The 25243-nt window shown below is 40.7% G+C and overlaps 1 protein-coding gene across 2 annotated transcripts; it reads left to right on the forward strand.

The window, feature by feature from the left end:
* yipf3 (Yip1 domain family, member 3) lies at positions 1-24938 on the forward strand. Of its 2 annotated transcripts, none has more exons than XM_072248478.1 (9): positions 1-155; positions 8180-8392; positions 9493-9599; positions 17306-17351; positions 17851-17943; positions 21186-21317; positions 22665-22778; positions 23503-23626; positions 24492-24938. In XM_072248478.1, the coding sequence occupies exons 1-9, from the start codon at positions 72-74 to the stop codon at positions 24617-24619; spliced, it is 1041 nt and encodes a 346-aa protein (XP_072104579.1). In that variant the 5' UTR covers positions 1-71; the 3' UTR covers positions 24620-24938. The 2 variants fall into 2 exon arrangements, with proteins under 2 accessions (XP_072104579.1, XP_072104588.1); XM_072248487.1 differs by having other exon boundaries at positions 2-155; positions 8180-8380.
* The last annotated feature ends 305 nt before the right edge of the window (positions 24939-25243 follow it).

Here is a 25243-nt window from a genome sequence, read left to right on the forward strand (position 1 = left end):
GCGAGATCACGTGAGGTCACGTCACCGCTTCCACTGAGCGCCGTTCGGGTGGGCCGCCGGTGCTACGGGCGATGGCGACGGCAGCGGCAGCGGCTGGCGGTGCCGGAGGGACGAAGAACGGCGAATGGGGAAACTTCGAGGAGGCGCTGCTGCAGGTTAAATAAACTTTGCCATTCAGGACCCGCAATGCGTATCACCTGACTTTTCGTTGGCTCACGCAGTGCCCCACCCACAAAGTGTTCCCGAGTGATTGTGTTACCTCCACATTGCTTCCATAATACCTTTCCCCATCCATTATTACCCCTACCCTCAGTTTCCCCACTGGGTATTCGTCTGCATTGTGTGATCCCTCTCTTATGTTGCCCCCCCCCCGCAGTGTGTTCCCCTCCTTATGTTGCCCCCCCCACAGTGTGTTCCCCTCCTTATGTTGCCCCCCCGCAGTGTGTTCCCCTCCTTATGTTGCCCCCCCACAGTGTGTTCCCCTCCTTATGTTGCCCCCCCGCAGTGTGTTCCCCTCCTTATGTTGCCCCCCCGCAGTGTGTTCCCCTCCTTATGTTGCCCCCCCGCAGTGTGTTCCCCTCCTTATGTTGCCCCCCCGCAGTGTGTTCCCCTCCTTATGTTGCCCCCCCCACAGTGTGTTCCCCTCCTTATGTTGCCCCCCCGCAGTGTGTTCCCCTCCTTATGTTGCCCCCCCCACAGTGTGTTCCCCTCCTTATGTTGCCCCCCCGCAGTGTGTTCCCCTCCTTATGTTGCCCCCCCGCAGTGTGTTCCCCTCCTTATGTTGCCCCCCCGCAGTGTGTTCCCCTCCTTATGTTGCCCCCCCGCAGTGTGTTCCCTCCTTATGTTGCCCCCCCGCAGTGTGTTCCCCTCCTTATGTTGCCCCCCCGCAGTGTTCCCCTCCTTATGTTGCCCCCCCGCAGTGTTCCCCTCCTTATGTTGCCCCCCCGCAGTGTGTTCCCCTCCTTATGTTGCCCCCCCGCAGTGTGTTCCCCTCCTTATGTTGCCCCCCCGCAGTGTGTTCCCCTCCTTATGTTGCCCCCCCCCGCAGTGTGTTCCCCTCCTTATGTTGCCCCCCCGCAGTGTGTTCCCCTCCTTATGTTGCCCCCCCGCAGTGTGTTCCCCTCCTTATGTTGCCCCCCCGCAGTGTGTTCCCCTCCTTATGTTGCCCCCCCCGCAGTGTGTTCCCCTCCTTATGTTGCCCCCCCGCAGTGTTCCCCTCCTTATGTTGCCCCCCCCGCAGTGTGTTCCCCTCCTTATGTTGCCCCCCCGCAGTGTGTTCCCCTCCTTATGTTGCCCCCCCGCAGTGTGTTCCCCTCCTTATGTTGCCCCCCGCAGTGTGTTCCCCTCCTTATGTTGCCCCCCCGCAGTGTTCCCCTCCTTATGTTGCCCCCCCGCAGTGTTCCCCTCCTTATGTTGCCCCCCCGCAGTGTGTTCCCCTCCTTATGTTGCCCCCCCGCAGTGTGTTCCCCTCCTTATGTTGCCCCCCCGCAGTGTGTTTCCTCCTTATGTTGCCCCCCCCGCAGTGTGTTCCCCTCCTTATGTTGCCCCCCCGCAGTGTGTTCCCCTCCTTATGTTGCCCCCCCGCAGTGTGTTCCCCTCATGTCTCCCCCCCACACACACATTGTCTAACCTCTGAATCTTTTAGACATGGAGTCATAGAGTACTACAGCACAGAAACAGGGCCTTTGCTCCATCTAGTTTGTGCCGGCCTGATTTTGTTCAGTCCTGTATACCTGCACCCGGATTATAGCCTTCCATACTCTCTCTCATTCTTATACCTAGCCAGACTTCACTTAAATGTTGCAATTGAACCCACTTCTGCTGGCAGTTCTTTCCTCAGTCACACCACCCTCTGAATGCAGAAGTTATCTCTCAGATTCCCCTGAAATATATCACTTTACACTATAAACCTATGGTCTCTAGTTCTAATCTCACCCAATCTGAGGACTGCATGCATCCACCCTATTATACCCTTCTTGATTTTGTGCACTTCTGTAAGATTTCCCCTCATTGTCCTGCAATCCAGGGAATAAAGTGCTAACCAATTCAACTGCTCCCATGTAGCTCAGATCCTCAAGTCCCAGCAACATCTGTATAAATTTCCTCTGCACTCTTTCAAGTTGATGTCTGTTCTGTTATTCAGTAAGATCACAGCTGATCCAGTCTTGGCTTTAATACCATATTCCTATTTCACATGACCCTTGAAGCATGTATCTGTACAGTAAATGTTAGTCTCGTGGTCTTCTGGGCTGCCTGGGGCTGAGAGTTCTAAGGATTCATGAGTCTTGAACGTTATGTAAACTTGCATCTTAAATGAGCAACCCCTTATGAAAATGTGTCCTGTAGTTGGAGGTACTCCCATCAGGGAAGCAAACAGTCGACATCCACCTGATTAATCCACGATCAGAATCTTATACATTTCAGTAAGATCACCTCTTCGGTTATCAATGAGACCTCACCTAAAATACTGTATACAACTTACTACATAGGGTCAAGCTTTCTTCGTACGTCTCCCTTCTCTGCAATGCCTCAGTGCAATACACAAGATCAGCATTGTATGCAGTATTTTAGATGAGGCCTCATTGCACCATGTAAAGTTACAGCTTTTATAATCCTTCCCAATAAAGACCAATTTCTTATTACTTTCTGTTCCTGCACACTAATTTTTTAATGTTTCATGTTCTAGGACCCTCAGTTCCTTTTGTACCTCAGCATTTCATAGTCTCATTCCAATTCAATAATTATCAGGTTTGTCATTCTTCCATCCAAAGTGCATTTTCTTCATTATCTTCTATCTGACTACATATTCTAATCACTTACTTTAAACTGTAATTCTTTTGCAGGCCCTGTACTCCCCACAATTTGCTAATCCATCTATCTTTATATTACTAAAGCTGCTAACAAAACACTCAATCCCTTTACCGAAATTGTGAAAATATACACTTGAGGACCTGCACTTTTGCCTGTGATACTCCACTGGCTACTGACTGCCAATCTGAAAATTACTCACTTGACTCTTAGTTATCTATCAGTTATTATCTCTAAATATTCATCATAGCGGATTCCAGTTAATCAGGCTGTTGGTTAATCAGGGAAAATCTTAAAAGCAAAAACTAATTGAAAGAATTATCGGGATTCTTTTCGTTTATTTGGGATTTTAAGCCACTCAGTTGGAGCAAGGGTCCAGTTCCAACTGGCATCAGTTTTCCGCACTTGGGTGGCCTTTGGACGCTACACCATCCTTAGAGTGAATAGTTTTTAAATAGCGGCAGTGTGTGTTTGTGTTCAACAAGCAGTGATTTCTGTTACTGATAGCTGATGAGAAATAAGCGACAAGGCAATTCTAAACTTTTTATTTATTGAGATACAGCATGAAATAGGCACCATCCAGCAATCCCTTAATTTTATCCAAGCCTAATTGGGGAACAATTTACAATAAACAACTAACCTACCAACCAGTATGTCTTCAGGCTATAGGAGGACACCAGGGCACCCAGCGGAAACCTACGCAGTCACGGGGAGAACATACAAACCCCTTACGGGCAGCGGCGGGAATTGAACCCGGGTCACTGCCAAGCTTCCCCTTTGCTCACTGCAGTTTCAAGCGTTCAGTCTCAGAGGTGCCAGAAACAGCCGGGAGTGAAAATGAAATTATTTCACTATTTCAACAAATTAGCAACTGCAAAGAATTTGAAGGTATTGACAATCATCTAAAATGTTACAATGAGAATGAAGTTTGAGGAGGCAGTTATCGATAGCATTGTAATATCTCTGCTTATTTTGTTCATTGTGTACACCAGGTAAATTCCTTTGTTGATAACATTTAGGAACTAACACATAGTTTTATAGTATTGTACTATTGGTTGTGTTTTAATTTGTTCTATATTTCATTGAAATACATAATTTGTTACTCAATTTTTTTTGTACTTTTTAAGTATTTCTTTGAAACTTCAGCTAATTGGCCCAAAATGTACTAATTCCAATGTGTCCCAATTAACTGGAAACCACTGAATATTATCCCCAGGACTGTGTGCTTTTATTGAATACCTTCTGGAAAGCAACACACTGCAGTGTTTGTTGATTTCCCCTTTACTCACCCTGTTTGTTTTTTACTTAAATTTATCAAACACTGTTTATCATTTTTCTAAATAGCCTACTGTTAGCTTTGTAAAGGATTCCATAAGGCATTGGAGCAGGATTAAGCCATTCTGCTGCACTATTTGATTTATGGCTGATTAGGGTTGATCTATCAACCCCATTCGCCTGCCTTGTCTCCACTGCCTTTGACACTCTTATCAAGAACCTAGCAACTTCTGCTTTAAATATGCCTAATCACTTGGCCTGCACAGCTATCTGTGGCAATGTATTCCACAGATTCACCACCCTCTGGCTAAAGAAATTCCTCCTCCTTTGTATTCCGAAGTTGTGCACTCTGGCCCTAGACTTTCCCACAACTGGAAACATCCTGGCTGCGTCCACTCTGTCTTGGCTTTTCAATATCCTATAGGTTTCAATGGGATTTCCCCTCTCATTCTTCTCAATTCCAGCAAGTACGGGCCCCAGAGCCATCAAAGGCTCCTCATGTGTCAACCCTTTCATTCCCAGGATCATTCTTGTAAACATCCTCGGGACCTTTTCCAATACTAGCACATCCTTTGTTAGATATTGGCCCAAAATTGCTCTCAATACTCCGTATGTGGTCTGAACAATGCCGTATAAAGCCTCAGCATTACATCGTTGCTCTTGTATTCTAGTCTTCTCAAAAGGAATGATAACATTGTATTTGCCTTCCTTACCACTGACTCAACCTGCAAATTAACCTTTAGGGAATCCTGCTTGAGGAGTCTGAAGTCCCTTTTTACCTCCAATTTCTGAATTTGTTACCCATTTAGAAAATAGCGTATACCTTTATTCCTTCTACAAAGTGCCTAACCATACACTTCCCTACACTATTCCACCCGTCACTTCTTTGTCCATTCTCCTAATCTGTCCAAGTCCTTTTGCAAACTCCCTGCTTCCTCAACACTTTCTGCCTTTCCACCTATCTTTGTATCATCCACAAACTCAGCTACAAGCCATCAATTCCATCATCCAGATGATTAACTTATAACATGAAAATCAATCCTTGCAAAACACCACTAGTCACCGGCCACCAACCAGAAAAGGCCCCTTTTATTTCCACACTTTGTCTTCTGCCAGTCAGCCAATCTTTTGTCCAAGCTTCTATCTTTCCTGTAATATCATGGGCTCTTATTTTGCTTAGTAATCTCGTGTGCAGCGCCTTGTTTAAAGGCCTTCTGAAAATCTAATTAAACAATATCCACTGACTCTCCTTTGTCTATCCTGCCTGTTATTTCGTCAAAGAATTCCAACGGATTTGTCTAGCAACATTTTGCCTTAAGGAAACTATGTGGTTTGGGGATATTTGCCTTAAGGAAACCATGCTGAGTTCCCGAATAATGGACTCCAACATCTTGCCAACCACTGAAGTCAGGCTAACTAGCCTATAGTTTCCAGTCTTTTGCTTCTCTCCCTTCTTAAGAAGTGCAGTATTTTCCTAATGAAAGAAGTTTAGTGTAATGCCATATAGTTGCTGGTTTTCTGCCTCACTTAAGTAGCATTACATGTGTCATTTTCCAATTCTCTGGAGATGAGAATCCACCATCTTAGTAATCACTTCAAAATCTCTAGCATGCAGGACCTTGGTTTAGAGAACTTGTCAGCCTTTTACCTATTAGCTTGCATAGTCATTTTCACCCTCTAGATGGTTTTTAGTTATTAGAATGTTTTAATGTTTCCTACACTGAAGATTGATACAAAATAAGTATTTAGAGTCTCAGGCATGTCTTTATTTCCTCAGTCTCATCCTCTTAAGTTCCAACAGTGATCAGAGAAGTTACTGCGCAGTCTGAAAAAAACAAAATAGACTGAATTCCAAAGACACAGATTTTTCTTAGTACAGATTTAGATTATGAGAACACTCAGTCCTCTTTTATTGTCATTTAGAAATGCATACATGCATTAAGAAATGATACAATGTTTCTCCGGAGTGATATCACAGAAAACGAGACAGACCAAAGACTAACACTGACAGAACCACATAATTATAGCAGTGCAAAGCAATATCATAATTTGATAAAGAACAGACCATAGGCACAGTGGGAAAAAAAAGTCTCAAAGTCCCGAGTCTCCGATAGCAGGCAGCAAAAGGAAAAACTCCCTGCCATAAACCTCCAGGCACCATCAACTTGCCGATATCTTGGAAGCGGCCGACCCTGAGTCCATCCGTCCGAAAACTCAAGAGCTTCCGAGCAGCCTCACCGATACAGCCTCCCGAGCGCCTTCGACCTCTCCCCGGCCGCTGAAACACGCAAAACCGAGGATTTCGGGGCCTTCAGCTCCGGAGATTCCGGTTACCACACAGTAGCAGTGGTAGCAAAGCAGGCATTTCAGAAGTTTTCCAGATGTTCCGCTGTGCTCTCACGTCTGTCTCCATCAAATCAGGATTGTGCACGGTCCCCTACTTGACAAATAACAGATATTCAACACCGAAGTGGCCGCGCGCACTGTTGTCGCGCCGCCATCTTCGTCCCCCTCCCGGGAGGTTTAGTCCTGTTTTCTAGTACTATATGTTCTTAAATCAATGTAAGGCATATCATACTGGATTTTGCATATTTACCAGAAGTCTATCTGTAGATAAGCATTCAGCTAGATGAATAAGATGACTGAAATCAATACTAAGTTTATGATAGAATAGGGTGGGTCACAGACAAAGGTTGTAAATTTAGATGGATTCTAAAAGGTCCAAGCAGTAGAGTCAATACAATAGGCTGGGGGCATTCTAAATAAAAGTTAAATTACAGAAAATAAAAAAACATTTCAAGAAACCTGAAAGACCCAAAGCAAACCTTAAATGGCAGGTGCTTTACTTGCCAAATCATAGAAGTAGTGGCAGAGAAGGAGGGGATTCATCTCCTTAGATCTGTGCCAACCCAAGGAAGGTCCCTTTTTGCCCACACCAGTCTGCCAGTTGTTCTTTCTTAAGTAAATCAGAATCAAATTTATAATCACTGACAATGTCGTGAAATGTTTTGTGGCAGCAGTACAGTGCAATGCACAAAAATTACTATAAATTACAATAAGAATATATCATATAAATATATAATGCAACAAGAGAACAAAATAGCAAAGTAGTATTCATGGATCATTCAAAAATTGGTTGGTAGAGGGGAAGAAGCTGTTCCTAGAATATTGATTATGAATCTTCAGGCTCCTGTTCACCTCGGTGATAGTAGTGAGGAGAAGAGGGCAAGTCCTGGGTGGTGAGGATCCTCCATAATGGATGCTGCTTTCTTGAGGCATCACCTTTTAAAGATGTCCTCGACGGTGAGGAGGATAGTGCACCCTGAGTTTATAACCACCTGCAGACTTTTCCAATCCTGTGCAGTGGCCCCTCCATACCAGATGCTGATGCAATGAATCAGAATGCTGTCCATGATACATACGTAGAAATATGCTGGTCTTTGGTGATATACTAAATTTCCTCAAACTCCTAATGAAGTATAGTCTCTAACGTGCCTTCTTCATAATTCTATCAATATGTTGATCCCAGCGTATATCTTCAAAGATGTTGACACCCAGGAAGTTGAAACTCCCCGCCCTTCCCACTGCTGATCTCTCAGTGAGGCCTGCTGTGTATTCTCCCTTGAATCAATTCCTTGGTCTTAGTGACATTGAGTGCAAGAGTGTTCTGGCAATTCTGAAGTGCATATCGAATTCCTTTGTGATTCTTTTTCCATCACCTTTACAGACAAGGTGTAGGTACTTTCTGTTAGAAAAGCACTTTCCTCTATCTTCCACATGTTAAACCACTCAATGTGATTCCTTTAACCATTTGCTTACAGCAACAGTTTCTCTCAATGTAAACCTGCTAAACCAATATTGATCTGGTACACCTTAACTGAAACTCATCTCAACCTTCTTTTGCTCCAAGGAGTACAATCCCAGCTTGCCCAGTCTAACCTTGAAGCTGGAATCTCTTCTGTGGAACAGCTCCAATAAATATTTCATGCACCCTCTGTCACTACTATTGACTAGTGTAGCTTCAGGTCTAAGAATGTTATGTTTAAATAATCTTAATGTTTTTCTGGTAATGTTCTAAAATTATGCCGATACTTAGGGCAGCAGCTCAGCAGTGATCGACATGGAGAACATGGATGACACATCTGGCTCAAGTTTTGAGGATATGGGAGAGATGCATCAGCAAATGAAGGAGGAAGATGATGTGGGTGAGGAACCTGTGACTACAGAGGAGGAGGATGCAGCATTCCTTGGTATGAAGGGATTGAAAGGACAGCTGGGCAGAGAAGTAGCAGATCAGGTGTGGAGCCAGGTTTGTCTTGTGTTGGGTCTGATGTTTTCTTTCAAGGTGAAGCACTTTGCGATGAAATTTCTCTTGCTTAAAGCCATCTTTCACCATGAGAGTGTGAGAAGAATTGTGGGTCAGGAGAGGTATTTGAATGTATACCTGACCAGTGAGTCAGATTGACCTTGAAATTCACAGCCAGTATCAGCACCATTACAAACCAGATTCTTATATCAAGTACTGTGATTTTTTTTAAACCCATGCAATATTCGTCAACCTTCCAACATCAGGAGTGTCTACGATAGTGTGTATCATTTGTTGTGCCACTTAGTGACATAAATTACTCGAGCACTGGCACCTGTTCTTCTAGCAGCCATCTTGATCCCACTGTGTAGCCTAGATGTCCCAGGTACTGTATTGCACTGTATCCAATGCCAATCTAAAGTTTTGTGTTGACTGCTCCCCCTTTTCTTCTGATTATGGGTCACTCTCTGGGCCACTGTTTCATTTGTAACCGTGGTGTAGACAAATTACAGAAGTTGTTCCTGTGTTACGTTCCAGTGTTAAAAAGAAACAACTCAATGTCCACAGTAAATTGTAAACAACAAATTGTAACTAAAAATGAAAAAAAAAACACCAATCCCTATCTCAGTCCTTCTGCTGCAAAAATGTTTATTCATGTCTTTGCCATCACTGGTCTTGAAATCTTATTGTTGCAGAAGTAAGTTCTGCATATAACCTGTCCCATATTAAACCTGATAGGTTCAAGTAATACTAGACACAGGAGATTCCACAAATGCTGGAAATCTTAAGCAACACCCACAAAATATTGGAGGAACTCAGCAAAGCCAGTAGCATCAATAGAGTGGAATAAACAGTCGATGTTTCAGGCCAAGTCCCTTCATTTGCACAAAGACCCAAAACATTGACTATTTCCTTCTTTACTTCCTTCCTGACTTGCTGAGTTTCTCCACTATTTTGTGTGGGCTGGTTTAAGTACCACTGCAATGCTCTGTGCTGAACTGCATTGCCTTCTCACCCATGTAACTGTTGTTGGGGAGTGTTCTGTTATTTTAAGGGCATCAACTCAATAATTTGTCAAGCTAAATTTGGATTATCTGTTTTAGGTGTGGCAAGCAAGCAAGATTCAGGCATCAAAGGCATTCAATCTGTATGGTAATATTGATATACTCAGACCATACTTTGATGTTGAGCCCATCCAAGTGAGGAACAGGTAGGTGTGCTTTAATTTAAATGTTTTAGCTCTGTTTTTCTATTGATGGATAAAGCTCTATAAATGATGATAGTTGTCTGGCTGACACCCCGGTTGTAGCAAAGCACTTAATAAGAGTGTTAGCAAATAGAATTTGATACCAAGGTTACATTAAGGTATATAAGCAAGAGCTAACAAAGTCAGAGACATGGGTATTAAGCAGCAGCATTAAGATACAAAGGTTTGCGGAGGAACTCTGGCACTTGTGGAGCCACAAACACCAGTCTTCTTATTGGGCCCTTAGCTCCAGTGGAGCACAGGTTGTCGATGACCTCCTGGCTCCATCGTCCTTTGTTCTGAGCCAGTTTCTTTCTTTCTTTTTAAATCTTTTTATTGAATAAGTATACAAAAAGGTAAGCCATATAGGCACTAATACACTGTTAGAATATAATAAAATTACAGGAGATATTAATACCAAAAAAATGATACAAACAATGTAATTTAAACATAACGTACCACTGTAACATAATGGTATACTAATTTTTATATATATATCAATAGAGAAAAGGAAAAAAAAAACCCAAAAAAAAACCCACCGTGCAACTAACTAAAAGCAAAGCAAAGCAATGGGCTAACTTGAAACCAAACAGAGTTAAAAAACTTAAAATCACGTCCTCAATCCCAACCTCCATTAAAAACAGTAAAAAAAAAAACAAGAAGGGTATATATTACATTAAATGAAAATATTGAATAAAAGATCTCCAGGTCTGTTCAAATTTAAATGAGGAGTCATAAAGATTGCTTCTAATTTTCTCCAAATTCAAGCATAATATCGTCTGAGAAAACCAAAAAAAGGTAGTTGGAGCAGTAAGCTCTTTCCAATGTTGTAAGATACATCTTTTCTCCATTAAAGTAAGAAATGCAATCATTCTACGGGCTGAAGGAGAAAGATTACTGGAAATTTTAGGTAGTCTAAAGATAGCAGTAATAGGGTGAGGAGAGATATCTATATTCAATACCTTGGAGATAATATTAAAAATGTCTCTCCAAAAAGTTTCCAGTGTAGGACAAGACCAAAACATACGAGTTAAAGAGGCTATCTGCCCCGGACATCTATCACAAAAAGGATTAATATGAGAATAAAAGCGAGCTAATTTATCTTTGGACATATGTGCTCTATGAACAACTTTAAATTGAATTACGGAATGTTTAGCACAGATAGAGGAAGTATTTACTAATTGTAAAATCTGCCCCCAGTCATCCACGGAAATAATAGATCCCAATTCTTGTTCCCAATCTGACCTAATCTTATCAAATGGAGCTTTCCTAAGTTTCATAATAATGTTATAAATAATAGCCGATGCACCTTTCTGACATGGATTAAGGTTAATTATAGTATCTAAAATGTATGTAGGAGGAAGCATTGGAAAGGAAGAAAGTATAGTACTTAGGAAATTTCTAACTTGTAGATATCTAAAAAAATGTATTCTTGATAAATTATATTTATTAGATAATTGTTCAAAAGACATAAGGGAACCATCTAAAAATAAATCCAAAAAGCATGAAATACCCTCAGTCTTCCAAATTTGAAAAGCACGATCCGTAAAAGAGGGAGGAAAAAATATGTTACCTAAAATAGGAATTGCTAGCCCAAATTGGTTAAGATCAAAAAATTTTGTGAATTGAAACCAAATACATAAGGTATATTTAACTATTGGGTTAGACACCTGTTTAAGGCGTTTCAAATCAAAAGGAGAGGAACCTAAAATGGAGCCAAGTGTATACCCCTGAACAGATTGTAATTCCAATGCCACCCATTTAGGAATGGATAGTATATCCTGGTCAAGTAACCAAAATTTCATATGTCGAATATTAATTGCCCAATAATAAAATCTAAAGTTAGGTAATGCTAAGCCTCCATCTCTCTTAGCTTTCTGTAAATGTATTTTACCCAGTCTCGGGTTTTTATTTTGCCAAATAAATGAAGAAATTTTGGAGTCAACGTTATCAAAAAAAGATTTTGGAACAAAAATTGGTAATGCCTGAAATATATATAAAAATTTTGGCAAAAAAAACATCTTAACTGCATTAATACGACCAATCAAAGTTAAATATAAAGGAAACCATTTAGATGAATGTTGAATAATATGGTCAATTAAGGGTAAAAAGTTAATCTTAAATAAATCTTTGTATTTACAAGTAATTTTAATCCCAAGATATGAAAAATAATTATTAATCAATTTAAATGGAAAGCTATGATATAAGGGAAGTTGTTTATTAATCGGGAAAAGTTCACTCTTACTGAGATTTAATTTATAACCTGAAAAAAGACCAAATTGTGCTAATAGCTCTAAAACAGCAGGGATGGATTTTTGGGGATTAGAAATATATAAAAGTAAGTCATCAGCATAGAGTGATATTTTATGGGACTTTAAGCCCCGAGTTATCCCAGTAATATTTGGAGATTCTCAAATGGCAATTGCAAGAGGTTCTAATGCAATATCAAATAATAAAGGACAAAGAGGACACCCTTGTCGAGTACCTCGAAAAAGAGGGAAAAAAGGTGAGCTTAGAGAGTTAGTACGGACCGAGGCCACAGGAGAATGATATAACAATTTAATCCAGGATATAAATTTCGAGCTAAAATTAAACATTTCAAGCACCTTAAATAAATAAGGCCATTCTACTCTATCAAAAGCTTTCTCAGCATCTAAAGAGATAACACACTCAGGAACATTTTGTGAGGGAGTATAAACAATAATTAACAGTGTGCGAATATTATAAAAAGAGTAACGACCTTTAATAAAACCCGTTTGGTCTTCCAAAATAATAAAAGGAAGTACTTTTTCTAATCTATTTGCTAATAACTTAGAAAAAACTTTAGAATCAACATTTAATAAAGATATTGGTCTATAAGATGCACATTGAGCAGGATCTTTATCCTTCTTTAATATTAGAGAGATTGACGCTCTATTGAAAGATTCAGGAAGTTTACCAAGTCTTAATGAAGCCTCAAAAACCCTACAGAGCCAAGGGATTAATGAAGGTGCGAAACATTTATAAAATTCTACAGTAAACCCATCAGGGCCAGGAGCTTTCCCCAAATTCATAGAGAAAATAACATTCTTAATCTCATCCGTGGTAATGGGAGTATCTAACATAGAAGACATATCCTGTGAAATCTCAGGGAAGTCTAGATTATCTAAAAAATCATTCATATATTTAGAATCTCGAGGAGACTCTGATTGGTATAAGGAAGAATAAAAATCACAGAAAGTTTGATTAATCCCCACATGATCAAGTATCAGTCGGTCATTTTGGTTATAAATCTGATTAATTTGAGATTTAGCATAATTAGACTTCAGTTGATTAGCCAACAGTTTGCCAATTTTGTCACTGTGTACATAAAATTCACTTCTTGTTTTCTTTAATTGGTTTACAATCGAGGACGAAAGTAATAAACTGTGTTCCATTTGAAGTTCAGTTCTTTGTTTATATAACTCCTCAGAAGGAGCTATAACATATTTCTTATCAATTTCCTTAATCTTGTCCACGATTGCCAGCTCCTCCTGCTTCAGCTTTTTCCTCAAAGCAGCAGAATACGAGATAATCTGACCACGAATATAAGCTTTAAAAGTATCCCAAAGAATGTTCACAGAAATATCCTCTGTATAGTTAATTGTAAAAAAAAAGATCAATCTGTTCATTCATAAAGTTAACAAAGTCCGAGTCCTGAAGCAACAGCGAATTAAAACGCCATTGTCTATTATTTTGTGTATTGGCCTGAATTTTAATAGAAAGCTTAAGTGGAGCATGATCCAAAATGGTTATAGAGTCATAATCACATTTAATCACTGAAGAAATAAGACGAGAATCAATAGAGAAATAATCAATTCTTGAATAGGAATGGTGAACATGTGGAAAAAAAAGAAAAATCTTTTTCCTGAGGGTGCAAAAAACGCCAAATGTCCGTCGACCCAGAATCAGAGAGGAATGAATTAATCAAAGTTGCAGATTTATTAGGTAAGGTCCGTAGAGGAGCCGAACGGTCCAAAGCTGGAGATAAACAGGTATTAAGATCTCTGCCCCAGGTCAATGAAAACTCATTCAAATTCGAGAACTGATTGAATAATGATTTATAAGATTCCGGACAGTCCATATTAGGAGCATAAACATTAACCAAAACTACCTTTTTATTAAATAGTAGACCACTAACCAATAGAACTTGATTGAACTTCCATTCGGATCAGAAATAAACATTAACCAAAACTACCTTTTTATTAAATAGTAGACCACTAACCAATAGAACTTGATTGAACTTCCATTCGGATCAGAAATAATATCATGTTGTATAAAAGTAACTGAGGAGTCTATAAAAATAGAGACGCCTCGAATCTTAGCATGGAGTTCGAATGAAGCTGTTGATCCTTCCAGAATTTAAAAAAACGTAGTCTGTCCCCCCTTCGCACATGGGTCTCTTGTAAAAATAAAATTTGTGCTTTAAGTCTCCGGAACACTTGAAAAACTTTTTTCCTTTTAATAGGATGATTAAGACCATTAGTATTCCAGGAGACAAAATTAATAATAGACTCCATAAACCCTAAAGTCAACCCGCAACAAGGAGGATTGACGATAGGCTCGACCCACGAACCCGGAAAGGGAACAGAACATACAAGAGATACCGGGAAGAAGAACGCAACCAATACTTCAATAATGTACATAGCCCAAGAAGAAAGAAACCAAAACGTGAAGCCCCTCCCACCACCCCCCACCCCATGACCCCAAGGCTAAATCTAATGCAGACCAGCCCGAAAGAAGCAAGCACTAAAACTACCCCCATGACTTCCGGTACACGCTCCCTAGAAAAAGCGTAAATATAAAAAAAGATCAGCTAATTATAAAACAGTAAGAGAATAAAAAAAGGTAACTCAATTAAAACAAACACATAATATAACAGAGTAAAAGCCAGAAAATATAAAAAAACCGCAACAAACCCCAAACCCTATAAGTAAACAAAACAAAAAAGAATGAGATTATTAACATAAACTAGTTATGAAAACCTACAAAACAAAGTAGATTTAAAAAACTACAAAATTTAAGGCCACAAAGGAAATACGTAAAATGACGGTGAGGGAATAACCACCCAGAATCTCCTGGGAAAAAGAAAGGAATGACGTAGTTAAAAAAGAAAGTTTAGCAACCATATTAAATAATCAAAAATAAACTTTTCTGCCCATATAGGACAAAAAAAAATTAAGACTGACAAATTCACAACCTCCGATCAACGGAGATAGTTAAAAATTACGATTAAGATGTTAAAGGTGAAAATTGATCCAGATAACTCTGGGCATCCGATGGAGATTCAAAAAAATGGAGGGCTCCATCCGACGTACGAATCCTTAGATATGCAGGGTAGAGCAGCGCTGGTTTTAAATCCATCTTGTAGAGTTCCGACATCACAGATCTGTAACGAACCCGTTGATCCCGGATTGGTTTACTGAAATCCTCCACGAATCGGAACTTAAGATCCAGAAAATCAATGTAACCTTTAGATCGAACGAAATGAAACAGTTTCTCCTTGTCTTGAAAGTAATGAAGACGTAAAATGACATGTCGAGGTTTATCTGACCTAAGCGAGTATGATGGAACTCTGTGAACACGATCCAATAACGGTGGTTGGTCAGGAAATACAGTAGGAAATGCATCTTTTAAAAGTTGAGAAAAATACTTCATAGGGTTATCAGATTCAACAGCTTCACGCACCCCAATCATTTGAAGATTCTGCTGTCGCATTCTGGATTCTAAGTCAGAGTTTTTAAAGGTCAGAAAGTCGAGTTTCTTCTTCATTACATTAATTGTTTCTTTGATTTTCTCCATCTTGAGCTCACTTTGTTGCGTGGATTTTTGAAGATCAGATATAGCCGACTGATGTTCCGTAATAGATATTTGTATCTTCTCGATTGAATTGGCAATTTTCTGGAAACTAATTGAAATTTCATCACGAATCAGCTCCGTAATAGAGGTTGAAATTTCCCTTTGAATTAGCTCCGATATAGCTTTCAAAGTCACCGGTGGTTCAGTCGGAGGGAAATCGGTACCTTTCGGTCTACCCGGAGGTTTGCCGTCCTTCCCGTTTTTTCCATTCTTAGGCATAGCAGACCTTAAACGCATCCGATTATCAAAGAGCCCAATTTGTTTCAAATTATTGTAAAAGTCGATGCCTTAGTGGTTAATTAAAATATAGCTGATCATAAGAAGAAAAACTCAGAGGTAATGGAGCGAGTCAAGAATGCGACTTCACTCCATGAGCGCTACCGGAAGTCCTCCTGAGCCAGTTTCTTGTAGGTGGACTAGGAGTGTCTCCATCATCCAATTTTGGCATTGACATCTCTCCTCCATGTGTTCTTTGGATGTCCGTTTTTCCTCTTTCCTCTTCCATTTTAACGCCTGCCTGGTGATGTTAGTTGCTTCCTCAAAGTGTGGCCAAACCTCCTCCATTTCCGTTTCCATGTTTTTATCTCTATGTAGATTTTTGTTGGTGTTTTCCCATAGTTTCTGGTTGGTTACTTTGTCAGTCCTTCTGATGTTTAGGACCCTTCTCAGGCACTGGTTGATGAAAGCCTGCAGTTTTTGTCATGTCTTTGTTGTTCTCCAGGTTTCAAACCCATATAGAAGCGCTATTTTAAGATTTGAATTAAAAATTCTGTTTTGGTTTTCCTTGATATGATTCTGGATGTCCACACTTTCTTCAAGATGTTGAAAACGACTGTGGTCTTGTTGATCCTGACTTTGACATCCTCATCTGTTCCACCATAAATACCCATAATGCTTCCAAGACGGACAAAGGGGAGCCATTAAATTCTGGGATAATTGTCAGTTATGTCATGGGTATGTGGTCCAAAATTATATTTTAAAAAAATACAGAAGCAGGTCATTCACCCTAAATTAAGTTACTTATCCTCCACATTATCTGTAGTTGAGGTTCTGTAGACCTGAGTTATTGCCATATTCTTTGTCCCACTTCTATTGCAGCAACTCCATCCATTCTTCAGAGTATATACATCTTTTAAAACTAATCCCAACAATGTACTGCTTTTCCTGTTTTCTTAAAGTTCCCTTCTCTGCCCTAAATAACATGCATTTGATCTTGTACCATTTATGCAAATACTCAAATTGAACTAGATTTATTTTTAAGTGCAACTTTATGGTTGTTGATCATAATTGCATGACGTCCGTGAAGTTTGTACAACTGTCTATTTTAATTACTCTTGTTAATGGTTTATATCACTTTCCTATTAATTATTTTCTGTAATTTTCCTGTTGCTCAAGGTAGTTCATGCCTTTTAGAAATATGTAAAGCATATTCAGTACCTTGAGCGCTGATGTAAGATTCCTGAGTTTATCTGTGTTTCAAGTTTAATGAGCCCTTCTCTCAATAGAAAATGTTGAAAAGAGTCAACGGGTTGGAAGGTCAGGCAACACCTATAGAGCTAATATTTTGCATCAGAACAGCATTCAAGCAGTGCAGTCTCGTCCCTCTGCCCCCACATAAACTTCCTGACTTACTGAGTTCCTCCAGCATTTTGGTTTTTTCTTTTTTTTTGCTCCAATTACAACACCTGTAGTCTCTTGTGTCTCCATTCTACCTAATTTTTGGTCTGATACTGTACTATTTGGACTCATTTAAGTCTAGACTCTCACATGTTCTACTTTGTTTACAATTCCAGATTGGTGGAGTCTCTAATTCCAGTCCGGATGATTACTTTCCCTCAGGTCTGTTTAATTAAATTTCTATTTGTAACCTACTAGCCACTCATCCTTACCTGTTGGGGACTATTACCTGGAAAGACAGCCTATTAACATTGTACCTACTGTAAATATTTTGAATATAAACTAACCAAAGTGATTTTATTAGACGTACATTTATCTAATGTGGTGAGCAGAAGGAGGAGAGGAGACTATCACATTGGAAATCTGGTTTCCATGGCCTCCCAGAAACTGGGACGAGGGGTGAGGATCAACTGAAAATTTTGAAACTAAGGTTGCTAGGTTTTTTTTTTTTTTTACTTGCGAAGAACTTTAAAGTAGTTTGATAGAATTAAAGAACATACTTGAAGATTGACTAGGATAACGGGTCAAAAGGGCTGACTAGCCTCTTCCTGATACCTTAGAACCAAATATCTTGGCTTTTAGTTTGTTTAATGCCAGTGTTTGGGAGAAATGTTCTACTAGGGATTTAAAGAATGGCATTTATTGTGTCTTTCTCTCCTAGAAAGTTGCAGGCGAGTTGTATGGCCCTTTAATGTTGGTTTTCACACTCGTGGCCATTCTTTTGCATGGAATGAAGACGTCTGGAACAGTAATCGTAAGTGTCAACTTGATTGTGTGAATAAAAGGTTGTCACTGTTTAAGGACAATTATGGATTGGCAGATGGTCCCAGTGTACTATACATAAGTAATAATCAATGTTTTCAGAAAAGTACTATGCAATACATAGGGATCTTTCAAAGATAGGCAAATTTTGTTCTTGCCACTTATGACTCCACCCACTGCGTGAAGAAGAGTTGCCCCTCAGGCCTATAAGGTCGCCCCTAAGTCTCCTACATTCTAAAGAATAAAGTGCTAGCCTGCCCAACCTCTCTCTTTAACTCAGCCCCTTCTTATACACACTTTACAGTTTAATCACATCCTTCCTATAACGGTGACCAAACTGCACACAATACTCCAAAAGCAGTCTCACAAACATCTTGTACATCTGCAACATTATGCCCAAACATAATGAAGGCCTGCATGCCAAAGGCCTTCCTCACCAATCCATCTACACTTTCAACAAACTATATACTTGTGGAGCAGAGAGACCCAGGATATAACACTGTGAAGGCCCTACCATTCACTGTAAAAGTCCTATCTTGGTTTGTCTTCCCAATGCAGCATCTCACACTAATCTGATTGAATGCCATTTGCCAATCCTCAGCCCACTTACCTCAGTGATTAAGATCTTCCTAAAATTTTTGATAACTTTCTTCTCTGTCTACAGTACCACCTATTTTAGTACCATCTAGCTACACTTACTAGTTACACCTTGTCTGTTCATGTCCAGTGTATGAAAGTCTCCTGTGGCACACCAATAGTCACTGGCCTCCAGTCTGAGAAACAGCCTTCCTGCGCCACCCTGTGCTTCCCAGCCTGGAGCCAATGATGAATGTGTTGAGCTGACTCTCCCTGTATCCCATGCATTCTACCTTCCAGACCAGCCTCTGTCCACTGCCCTGCCCTCATCTATCCTGTTGGTTTCTTCAAATAAGTTCTAACAGATTTGTCAGACAAGATTTCCCACTCTCAAAGCTGTGTTCACTAATCCTAATCAGATCTTGTCCATTCAAATGCTGGTTGGTTCTGTTTCTCATCACAAACAGTAACTTAACCGTCAGTGATGTCAGAGTTACTGGTTCCCTGACATATTTTTGCTGTCCTCCTTAAATAACAGCTTAACAGTAGCCATCTTCCAGAATTTCACCTGTGCCCAAAGGCAAAACAAACATCTCTGCAAGGGTCTCCGCAATTTCTTAACTAACTTCACACAACTCCAAGGATGCCCTTGTTCAGACAAGATTTATCCACCTGAATGTGCTTTAAGACCACCTGTACCTCCTTGGTAATTTATTTGTGGACCAAGACTTCACTACTCATTTGTACCAATTCCTTTTCATATTATAAGGGATAAGCTGCCAGAGGAAGTGGTTAAGACAGGTACAATAACAACATTTAAAAGACACTGGACAGATGCATTGATAGTCAAGGTTTAGAGGGATATGGGTCAAACAGAAGGAAATGGGTCTGGTATGGTTTCACTTCTCGGTTGGCATGCTTCTGTGAGGTATTATTTTATGACTCCAAATTAACAGATGTAGACTGATAAACATGATCCAAATGGATTCACTGATTGATCACAAGTGAAATGGGAGATGTCCTGCAGAGACGGAGTTCAACAAATCCAAAAAGGGACATCTGAAATAAGGGCCGTGCATCAGTGCAGCTGGTAGACCCACTGCCTCTCACAACCAGGGACCCGAGTTCACCCCTCACCCTGGGTGCTGTCTGTGTGGAGTTTCTTGTTTCTCCCTGTGACCATGTGAGCTTCTCCTAGGTGCTCTGTCTCCTCCCATGTCCTAAAGACGTACAGGTTCTTTGGTTAATTGGTCCTACTGTGTCGATGAGTGGTAGAATCTTGGGGGAACTGATGAGAATATGTGGAGAATAAGTGCAGGGCTGGTGTAAATTGGTAGTTGGTAGTTTGCACCGACTGAATAGTTCTACTCTAAAACAGAAATAGCCAACAGGTCCTGTAGAATAAGAAACGGCACCAATGTTTCAGTCCTGTGAAATCAAGGAAAATTGGAAACATTGAAAATTACAATGCTGTGTAGAGTTTTGTTTACCCTGTTATAGGAATCAATGGGTTAAACTCAAAAGAATACAGAAAAGATTTATGGGGCTGTTGCTAGGATTAGAGGGCCTTAGTTATGGGGAGAGGTTGGCCAGGCTCATTCTTTATAGGAAAATGAAGGGGACCTTACTGAAGTGTTAGAAATCGAGAGGCACGTATAAGGTGGATGGTAACAACCGTTTCCCCAGGGTAGGATAGTCTAAATCTAGCAAGCATAGGTTTAGGCTGAAAGGGAGAAGATTTAAAAGGGGACCTGGAGGGCAACATTTTTTAAGCAGAGGGTGATGAATATCTGGGACGAGCTGCCAAAGGAAGTAGTTGAGGCAGGTACAGTAGTATCATTTATGAAGCCCTTGGATAGGTACAGGGATGGGCAGGGTTGGCATGGAGTAGTTGGGCTGAAGGACCTGTATCCATGCTGTGTTTCTCTGAGTCTAAGAGACAATCCAGATTGAAACTAGGATGAAATGGTATCCCATCTTCCTGTGTCTAGTTTACTCAGGCCTTTAAATATATTTTGGCCCATCGTTTAATAAGCATTTCAAAATAAACCTGTGGCGAGTTTAGAATTGGTTGTTGCTGCAGTTCTGATTGATTGAAACATTAAATGTCTGGGATCCAGTACATTAGAAGAGGGTAAACTGGAAAATAGCATTGACTTTGATAAATCTGATATTATTTTCTGAGTAAGAATGCAAATCAGTAGTAATGGTCAATACAGTTAAACCTGAATACGTGCCAGCTGTTCTGCCTGTGAGGTGGTAGTTCATCATCCCCACTATTCATTGAAGAACAAGAGAGTCCTCCCAATATTCCTTTTTCTCTACTACCATTATAAAATTTGGTCAGGCACCTGTCTGATTTATGGGTTAATGCGTCATTATATGTACAAAGTGCCTGTCATTGTTTTCATAAGTCTTAGCACTACAATGTAATTTTCTGTAAAATATGAGACGCTTGTAATGAGGATTTAACCTAACAAAGTGCTTTATTGTATTGGTGGCTGGGATGTATTTCAGTGGGAACAGTTTTACACCTTCAGTAATGTACCCCAGCTGCTACTTAAGACAGCTGGTGAATGGGGAGGAGGCATCTTCTGTTTACTGATGAGCTAGCAGAGTTGTTAAGCTGTTACGTATCACTGTCACATGTTCTCACAGAGAGAAGGCACGCTGATGGGCACTGCAATTGGAACCTGCTTTGGCTACTGGCTGGGTGTCTCCTCATTTGTCTACTTCCTTGGCTATTTGTGCAATGCCCAGATCACGATGGTACAGATGCTGTCACTGGTGGTGAGTCTGAGATGGTTGGGAAGTTTGTTTGGTAAATAGTAAGTGGAAGAACACAACATCCACTTTGTTTTGGTGTGTGTGTGTCGGGGGGTGGGGGTGGAACACATTTGCCAATCATTATCTTTGTGAAGTCGGCAGCATTTTGTGAAGATTAAGCTGATCAGGAAGATTCTTCCTTGTGGTTTCCCATTCAGTAATCATTCTCCATTCCTGAGCACTGACACCATAGTCATATTTTTACCCATGTGTTGTACTTCCTAGCAAAAAAAAAAACATTAAGCAAGTTTAAAATTCTCCCCCTCTAAGGGTCATCTGGGTTGTACAGTTTCCCTGCTGAGCTCACCCAACAGTCAAAAGCTGTGAGTTAAACTTGGAGCTTACCCAGTCACTATGCTGACGTATAATGCTAAGGCACCATCTTTACCCACTTGGATGTAAATAGACATTTGTGCACTTTATTTAACCCAGTAGTGGGGATTTCAGTTTCTGAGTAATGGATACTGAGATCAGGTTGATCTTGAAAGTATCCAATCTATGAAAAATTAGCTTCATACAGTTCAATACAAAATAAATTAAACTTTAAAACTTCATATAGGGTACCTCCTGTACCTAATAAGGTGGTCATTGAGTATATGTTTGTGGTTTTCTACTGCTGTAGCTCATCCACTCCGTGGTTCAACATGTTGTGCATACAGAGATGCTCTTCTCCACACCACTGTTGTAATGTGTGGTTATTTGAGTTACTGTCACCTTCCTGAGCTTGAATGTGTTTGGCTATTCTCCTCTGACCTCTCTAATTAACAAGGTGTTTTCGCCCACAGAACTGCTGATCACTGGATTTTTTTCCACACTATTTTCTGTAAACTGTGGATGAAAATCCCAGGAGATCAGCAGTTTCTGAGATACTCAAACCTCACCAACAAATATTCCACAGTTAAAGTCATTTAGATCACATTTCTTCCCCATTCTGAACCTCTTGACTATGACTGTATGCTTTTATGCATTGAGCTGCTGCCACATGATTGGTTAATGAGATATTTGCATTAATGAGCAGGTGTACCTAATTAAAATGGTCACTGAGTGTACTTTATATAATAGTAAATAACTGCAAATTAAATGCAATTAGCAGTAGTGCAGTAATTGATTTAGAGCAAGGACTGCGGGGCACTCCTTGGTGTGGTGAGTTTAATATATTGGTGTGCTGGTAATAAAGTATCTGGATGGTCAGCACTAGACTGTATTTCTCACTGTCAGTGATGAAGGATGTGCCAGTTGGCTTAATAATTTGTTACTTGTGTTAAATATCTGTGCCACTGTTTTAAATTGATTCTGCTGTCTTGCTCACAGGGTTATGGTTTGTTCGGACCTTGCATTGTATTGATTGTCACCTACAACGTACATCTTCATTCTCTTTTCTACCTGTTATGGCTTATCGTCGGAGGGCTCTCCACCCTCAGGATGGTAAGACATCATTCTTTGGTCTCCTGTTAACAGTACCAGCTTCTCGATGCCGATTGCCGCGTTACAAAAAAGTGTGTCATGGCTTTAGAGCATAAGAGACATGTTGAAGACTGTTCCCATAGCTGAGAGGTAATACCTGTCTGGATAAACAGCCTTTGAGCTCTTTCCTCTGCTAGTTATGAATAGTTTGAAAGCGCAGGTTTACAAAACGTATTCCACTCCATCTCATGAGGGAGAAAGAAGATTTAGAGTTTCTAAATGCAGTTTAATCACAAATAATTCAGGAAGACACTCTGTAATCAGAGAATAGATAGAAATCCAAACCTACTATATCAAGAGGTAGTATTTCTGGGGAAATTGGAAGAGCACAAAAAGAATGGGGCAGTGTTAAGGGAGAGTTAGGTGAAGAACGTTGAGTGTTGTATATAAAATCTGGTGCGGATCGGTGAGTCAGAAGACCTCTTTTTGTATAATCTGTGTTACTTGAGGGTGAGGGAGAGATGATGAATCATTTGCTGAAAGTTTGAGGAGGCTTGTTCAGATTGGGAATGAAACCTGAAAGCTGTGGTGCCATTTATCCTCTGAGCAACAGGGAGCTATAGTTTAAATTCTCTGTCAGAAATGGGGCTCTTGTGGTGAGACACAGGTTTGGAGATCTGTGAGTGTAAGATACAGCTTGCTTCGAGTACCTATTCTATGCTCTGAATCCCTTCTGTTTTCACAGGTGGCTGTGATGCTGTCCCGCACCGTTGGACAAACTCAGCGGCTCACTGTTTGCGGGGTGCTTGCTGTTCTGCACATGGTTTTCCTGCTTTACCTGCACTTTGCTTACCACCGGATTGTGGAAGGTACTGAAGTCGTGCCTGTTCCGTGGCCATTGATAAAAGGCTTCTGATCTCAACTTGGCTGATAGGATAACATTCTTCAGGGTGTTGCTCAGTTATTCCCAGCTGCACAGGCAGACTCGGAATTCTCAGAAGAAGGCAGCTTAAGGATGAGGTTTATGGTGTCAGGCTCACTGTAGGTGAATAAATTGGAATCTGTCAGAATCCATTAAGTTTTAATCACAATTCCTTAAAGACTTCAGGAATAAACACTGAGAAAAATATCTGCAGCTGGAGTCCCTAAGGCAGTCCTGCGTTGATTTCAACGCTAACCGGCAACTCCTGCAATGTCGCTGGTGCCAACCTGTATCGGTCTCTGCCACTCCTTTGGATTCATCAGCTGCGTGGAAGGATGGATCCTGCTACATGGGCAATGGCTTGCTCTCTATTACATATTGTCCTGGCTTGTGTACTGGTTTGCATGTGATAGCTAGGATGCAATGTCCATAGTCAACCCCGACCAAAAGAGGGCCATCATTGTCATCTGAAGGCCACTTAGCTGCGAGACTGGAAGGTAATTGTTTCTCATTGCATAGTACAGCTAAAATAACGTGGCCTTGATTAGATAAGCTGGTCCCCTGCAGTCTGGTCTGGTGATCAAAGCTGGCTTACAGCCACATTGTGGCTCGTTGCTACAAGATGCATTTACCACAGATCCACCAGTAGATTGCTTTTCTTCCTAATTTTGGTGCTGTGCCTTGTTCTATATAAACTTTAACAAATTCTTTAACTGGGTTGAATTGAGGAGGTGACACCAGCTTTCAGTTTTGGAAGGCAGCTGAAGGTCTGAAATAATGGGCAGTTGTGAAACACTTTTTTTTTCCAACAGGTATCCTGGATACTTTGGAAGGAGTGAATGCTGGCCCAGTGAGATTCCCCCGAGACGTCTCAGCACTTTCTGTGACTGTACCAAACAGCACAGTGAGATTGATTGGTGCCAGCCTGCAGATGCATTGACCCTGCGTAATCTTGGGATTTCTGTTTCCTTCTTGCTCTCAGAGATCCGAGGGTACTGCGTACAGACCGTGCAAGGTGGAGGGTACTGAGGGGAAGTGTTTATACTCTCCTGTAGACAGCCGTACCTGTACCTGCAGAATAAACTGCTTCATCATACTAGTAGGGACGGGGCTGTGGTTCAACACTTCCCCACGTCAACAGATCAAGACAAGTGTATATAATTGAGCATTACTTTTAAAAAATACATATGTGACTTTTGTTGTTTGATTTCTCATTGCTTGGAAGAGTTATTGGATTGTTAAATAAATGCATGTCACTTGTACAACTTTTATTTAGTTAAACAAAACTACAACAATTCTGGCCCAGGAGTGTGAAAATCCTTCCCCCAGAGTGGAGCAGAGCTGTAGAAATTGGCATTGATTCCCAGAAGTAGCTTCAGGTTGGAGCTGTTGACTTCTGTAACTAGGGTAGGAGAGATGGCCTCAGTAGATGGAGGAAAGGGTGAATTCTCATTCCCTGTGACTCAGCAACTAAAGAAACAGCAGAATTAAGTCACTGACCTCGCATTGAATAAAATACTGGATGAACTTCCTGCTCAGTTCTATGCTGCGATGTGAACCCTCC

This window comes from Mobula birostris, chromosome 2 (genome assembly GCF_030028105.1).
Source record: "Mobula birostris isolate sMobBir1 chromosome 2, sMobBir1.hap1, whole genome shotgun sequence".
Lineage (NCBI taxonomy): Eukaryota > Metazoa > Chordata > Chondrichthyes > Myliobatiformes > Myliobatidae > Mobula > Mobula birostris.

Bases quoted from the DNA above. Each gene is read 5' to 3' on its own strand.
- yipf3 (XM_072248478.1), top strand. From the start codon at position 72: ATGGCGACGGCAGCGGCAGCGGCTGGCGGTGCCGGAGGGACGAAGAAC. The intron at 17,352-17,850 runs GTCTGTTTAATT...TTTCTCTCCTAG, and splicing joins GGATGATTACTTTCCCTCAG to AAAGTTGCAGGCGAGTTGTA. The intron at 21,318-22,664 runs GTGAGTCTGAGA...TCTTGCTCACAG, and splicing joins TACAGATGCTGTCACTGGTG to GGTTATGGTTTGTTCGGACC.